The 5,362-nt window shown below is 38.3% G+C and overlaps 1 protein-coding gene across 3 annotated transcripts; it reads left to right on the top strand.

The window, feature by feature from the left end:
• Nucleotides 1–1,327: 1,327 nt before the first annotated feature.
• Nucleotides 1,328–3,953, top strand: LOC144705971 (geranylgeranyl transferase type-2 subunit beta 1-like). 3 transcript variants are annotated; one of them, XM_078578851.1, is made up of 9 exons: nucleotides 1,328–1,483; nucleotides 1,592–1,742; nucleotides 1,910–1,969; nucleotides 2,230–2,296; nucleotides 2,380–2,528; nucleotides 2,901–3,034; nucleotides 3,111–3,209; nucleotides 3,504–3,579; nucleotides 3,658–3,953. In XM_078578851.1, the coding sequence occupies exons 1-9, from the start codon at nucleotides 1,409–1,411 to the stop codon at nucleotides 3,771–3,773; spliced, it is 927 nt and encodes a 308-aa protein (XP_078434977.1). In that variant the 5' UTR covers nucleotides 1,328–1,408; the 3' UTR covers nucleotides 3,774–3,953. The 3 variants fall into 3 exon arrangements, with proteins under 3 accessions (XP_078434977.1, XP_078434976.1, XP_078434975.1); XM_078578850.1 differs by having other exon boundaries at nucleotides 1,853–1,969; nucleotides 2,934–3,034; XM_078578849.1 differs by having other exon boundaries at nucleotides 1,853–1,969.
• The last annotated feature ends 1,409 nt before the right edge of the window (nucleotides 3,954–5,362 follow it).

Below are 5,362 nucleotides of genomic sequence, written 5' to 3'. Positions count from 1 at the left end.
AAGAAGAAAAGAAAAAAGAGAATATTAGAAAAGAAGATGAAAAGATAACTAAAAGAAGAAGAAGAATAGAAGAAGTAAGATGAAAAGATTAATAAAAGAATGCAAAGAAGACAATAATAAAGGAAGATGAAAAGAAGAATAAGGGAAGAAAATGAGAATCAGAAAGGAATATGAAAAGATCAATAACAGCAGAATTAGAAAGTAAGATGAAAAGAAGAAGTGGAGAAGAAGATAAGAAAAACAGAATAATAAGAAACGAAGATGAAAAGACTGCCCATCTGGTCCAGAGTCATGAATCATGATCCAGTCTGACCAGTCCTCTGTCCAAATTGGTGAACCCTATTAATTTTTGTATTTACATTTAAATTCACATTTACATGTTTATATTTATATTTATTTATTTAAAATTGTATTTCTAGTTGCCTTTAAAATATATTATCAATTATATATATGTCATTATATTTAATTTCCAACTGTTTTATATGCGAACATTTTATTTACAATTCAAATAATGTAAAGTGATGTAGATGGTGGGAGGCCTTAAAATTATTTATCAACAAGCTATTGGTCCAAATTTTGGTCGAGTTTGTTGTTAGTACCAAAACCAGTACCAAACCTCCGATAAACTCCTGAAACCTTAACCAACTGTCTCAGCTAGGTTTGGTTTGACCAAAGTTTGATAAAAAAGCGGAGAACCCTACTTAGAATCATATCAGGTTCAGCATTTTGGATTGAAGTCTAGTCAGATTGTAGGCTCCCCCATTTTAGGACAGATCAGCCCACTTCGGTCCAATGCGAATCCAGACGAACGATCAGACACACCAAAATATGAAATATTTAATATTTATCAAAACCACTCTATGTTCTTTGTAAGCTAATCCCTTCTCCTACTTCCTATTCCCATGTGAAGACTGCAAATTTTCTAAATGTATAATTCAATCAATGCCTTAGTGACGCCAGGATGTCATGTGTAGTGTTTTCCAGTATAGGATTAATTTATTATTTCACAAAACATCAATCCTCGTACAGGGAATCCATGTTAAATTTTATTATTTTGACTTTTTTACTTTGACTTTGACATTGACTAGTCAACCTAGTTGGATCAGTACAAAACGAGAATCTGGCCAAACTTTAGGTAAGGTTTAGATCTTTGCTAAGTAGGGGGACCATTCAATCTCCCTTCTGTTCCATTTAGTTCCCTCATGAGGTTACTGATCATTTAAACCCTTAAAAAAAAATAAAATTAAACCGAGTCCGTTTTCGTCACCCGTTCCGTTCATCTTCTGCGACGGGCGACTGGCTAAAACGCCGTTCCGTTTCGGTCCGTTCGTCTTATTCTGAAGCCCGTCATCCGTCGTCCGTCCGCAATCCTCTGTCTTGGGTTGAGCCGGAGCCCGGAGATTTGGAAATGGCAGCGAGAGAGAGCATGGAGGAAGCGCTGGTGGCCGAGAAGCATGCCCAATACGTCCTCTCAGTGGAGAAGGTAGTTATCAGAGATTGATCTTCATACATAGATCGTGAACGGATTTTTTTCTTCGTTGGCGTCTCGAAATTGAGTGTTTTTTGTTTGATCCTGGATGATATCGTTCAGAAGAAGGATGATCTTGAGTCTATGGTCATGGAGCACCTGAGAATGAACGGAGCTTACTGGGGCCTCACTACCCTCGATCTCCTCCACCGCATTGACGCTGTTGATCGCGATCAAGTCATCTCTTGGATCTTGGCGTGCCAACACGAGTCAGGTTCGTATCAAAAAAATCCCTTTCTTGTGTCTGAATTATGTTAATGATGTTTTATCTTGAATGGTAACCCCAGGTATACATTCTTAAATACGCTCTTCGATTGTCTTCAGGGGGATTTGGGGGCAACATCGACCATGATGCTCATCTTCTGTACACGCTTAGTGCAGTGCAGGTGCTTGCTCTATTGGATAAGCTGGATGTCCTTGATGTGGAAAAGGTCTCGAATTGTATCCTCCGATCATCAGAATTTTGGGCTTATGATATGTTTTTCTTCTATACAATGTCACCTTTTTCATGTTTGATGTGGTTAACGGATAAGAAACCCTTCATAGAGAACATAAGTTCAAACCATTTCAGTGGCTTTTCATATGTGTGGACTCAGAAACAACATATACCCTTAATGCCATGTTTTAATCAAGTCAGGAGTGGGGACGAAAATGTGGCTTGTATATTTTTATTCTATTGTTTTGCTTAATTTACCTTCAAGATGTCGCTGGCCTCCAAAACGATGATGGATCATTCTCTGGCGATGAATGGGGAGAGATTGACACCAGGTGCGCTTGCAACATCATGATCGGTTGTGGTTTGAACATTAAGTCTTGCCAAAGATCTTCTCATTGATGGTTTCACGTCGCAGATTTTCATATTGTGCTATTTGTTGTCTCGCATTGCTGCATCGGTTGAATAAGATTGATGTTCGAAAGGCGGTAAGCTATGTCGTAAGCTGCAAAAACTTGGATGGAGGATTTGGGTGTGTTCCTGGGGCAGAGTCTCATGCAGGCCAAAGTATGGCGTCATCTGCCCAGATTTTTTTGCGTTAATCAGTTAATTTTTAGGCATTCTAGTGAAAATAAATTTTCATTTCTTCTTTCTTCCGAGGGTGTGGTGTTCAGTGGCGCATGTCAATAAGAATCAGCTTAATCCTCGTTGTTTCCCATGTATACCTGAGAAAACTAATTCTTAATTAGGGACCTTTACTTGTTTTTGTTTTAAATTATGTTTTCCCATCATAGTTATCAAAGATATCATTTCTATTTCTTGAACTGCTATTTACATTGGCCACTGCAGCTCACTCGCAAAGTTTCATATTTTCTTGAAACAAGGGAAATTCTTATTCTTCCAAAATTCGTGAAATAAAACATCATGATTTGTCTTCAGTTTTCTGTTGTGTGGGGGCGCTGGCAATAACAGGCTCCTTGCACCACGTTGACAAGGATCTTCTGGGGTGGTGGCTGTGTGAGCGGCAGGTCAAATCCGGAGGCCTGAATGGCAGACCAGAGAAGCTCCCAGATGTAGGGTTGACCTCATCTACAACTGCAATTCAATGCCAGGTTTATAACTTCTTCATTTTCTCTGGGTATTACACAGGTGTGCTACTCGTGGTGGGTCCTGTCCAGCCTGATAATGATAGATAGAGTCCACTGGATTGACAAGAACAAGCTGGCGAATTTTATCCTGGATTGCCAGGTAATCTTTCTATCTGCTTTGAAAAAAAAAAATCCAGATTATCCTTTTTCTCATAGTTTTAGTGGTGCCATTGTGTACGTCCTGCCAAAAAGCCAGTTGCTTGTGTGCTTGCTTGGTAACTACGGCCAGCCAAAATCTTGTTAGGCTATGGTAGACTAGTACAGTTGCTACTGGCTACAGCTTTTGGCACGGTGGTAACCGCATGATCCTAGCAATTGGCATAAGAACTGAGGACACAGGTTGAAATCCCAAGGTTTACATTACACTTCTAACAATTTTTCTATGCTTTATTAGGATAAGGATAATGGCGGGATATCAGATAGGCCTGATGACGCGGTTGATGTCTTCCATACTTACTTTGGCATTGCCGGTATGTGGCTTCGGTATTCAGTTGAAATTTTTTGCATCGTTCTGTTGCTGACTTCGGTCTGGTTGGCCATACTGCCAGGGCTCTCTCTTTTGGAGTACCCAGGGGTGAAGCCCATTGACCCGGCCTATGCTTTGCCTGTTGAGACAGTAAACCGAATCATTCTTGGCAGTCGAGGTCCCTCATCATCTAACTGAGATGCTTACTTAACGTAAGGATAACCCTGTGACGAAGACATCAATTGTTTGATTGTTAGTGCTGGCATGGAATAGGCAGAAGTTCTTCACATCTATATCTATGTTAGGCGGGTCATGTTGGATAGGTTTTTAATGGCAATATTTGGAGCAATTTTTACATGACCATGTATATTTTGAGTATGTTAAGTGTGAATCCATACGAAAGTGCTATAAAAGATCCTTTGGCAAGTAGAGACAGTATGGTGATTGGCTTTTTGTTTCCCAAAATAAGAATCCTATTTCACGCCATGGATGTTGTCTTCTTGCGGTAAGTGTCTTGTCAGTCATTATTAATAACCTCATAAGTAACAATATTCAGAGAAAATGAATATCCAGGAACATGAACTCTTGACATTGCTTTATGCATTCACATATTTATGAAATAGCTTACAATATTTATGATATTGGTAATATCTCATCAAGCGAAAGAGATAAACGCTTGCCTCTAGTTATTTGATATCTATTTTGAGATCTATCATATCATTTTCTTCTTTTCCTGGTTCCTGAGTAATAATTTCTTATTATAGGGGTAGGTGTTGCTGTGCCTTTATTTTCTTGTTTCACGTTTCATTCTTCAGTTTAAGATAAATTTCAAACTGAAAATCAGCTCAGCTATGACAATAAGTTGAAAATCAGCTTGTATTTTAACAGAACAGATATATTGAGTCTCATTTATAAAGCAATACCTGACAGGATTCTTAGTGGACGAGGGTTCCAAGTTTGTTAGAAGTTGAACCTTGAAGTTCTCGGTTTCAGCCCCGTTTTACTCAATACCTAAACCTATTCCTGAGACTGGCTGCAGGTCTGTGCACACTTCAAAACCTAAATCTGACATTGTCATATGTACATGAAGTTTTCTTTAAATAAGTAAAAAAACAATATGCAGATGAAGAAGTCTACCTTTAAATAAGTATTTATCTCCACAGCCATAAGTCAAATCCTAGGAGAATTTTCAATTCATGTGTAAATTTGATCAAATAAAGAGATATACCGAGCCATAATATGCAGTTTAAAATAGTTGAATGAATGTCTATTCTATGTGACATTGATATCTATGTAATAAAAATAATACTGACTAATAAATTTTCAATAGTTGATCTCAATTTATGATGCGTATAATCTCACATAAAGTACTAAAATAACTAAATCATTGTGAACAAAGTTTATCACAGTTCCAGCAGAGTGAAATGTGACAATTAACTTTCTTCGATGGTTGAATATAGGGTTGGACATTTAGGATTGAGGATAGGTTCGACAAGACTGAACTGGGACTCTAGGTCCTCCATTCGAGGGTGGACTGGTTCGTCGGGTAGGTTTAGGTCCAAGGGTCCAACTGGATCGGAACCGGCAGTAAATTATAAAATATTTATTAAACGTTTCTTAAAATTCTAAACATATTAAATTTAACTTTCCGGTGAGGTTTTTATTGAGCTCAGCAGTAGACGCCATATGTTTGACCATCTATAGGCACCCAATCGATGTATGTGAGTTCTTCTTCGAAGGTGGGCTACAAGAAGCCTTCATAATGTCTCTCTATTCAATGCTTATTC

This window comes from Wolffia australiana, chromosome 7 (assembly GCF_029677425.1).
Source record: "Wolffia australiana isolate 7733 chromosome 7, ASM2967742v1".
Taxonomy (NCBI): domain Eukaryota; kingdom Viridiplantae; phylum Streptophyta; class Magnoliopsida; order Alismatales; family Araceae; genus Wolffia; species Wolffia australiana.
This window is presented reverse-complemented; position numbering and strand designations above follow the sequence as displayed.

Coding starts and splice junctions, on each gene's coding strand:
- LOC144705971 (XM_078578849.1), top strand. CDS start 1,409: ATGGCAGCGAGAGAGAGCATGGAGGAAGCGCTGGTGGCCGAGAAGCAT. Junction 2,297..2,379: donor TGGGGAGAGATTGACACCAG/GTGCGCTTGCAA, acceptor TTCACGTCGCAG/ATTTTCATATTGTGCTATTT. Junction 3,210..3,503: donor ATTTTATCCTGGATTGCCAG/GTAATCTTTCTA, acceptor ATGCTTTATTAG/GATAAGGATAATGGCGGGAT.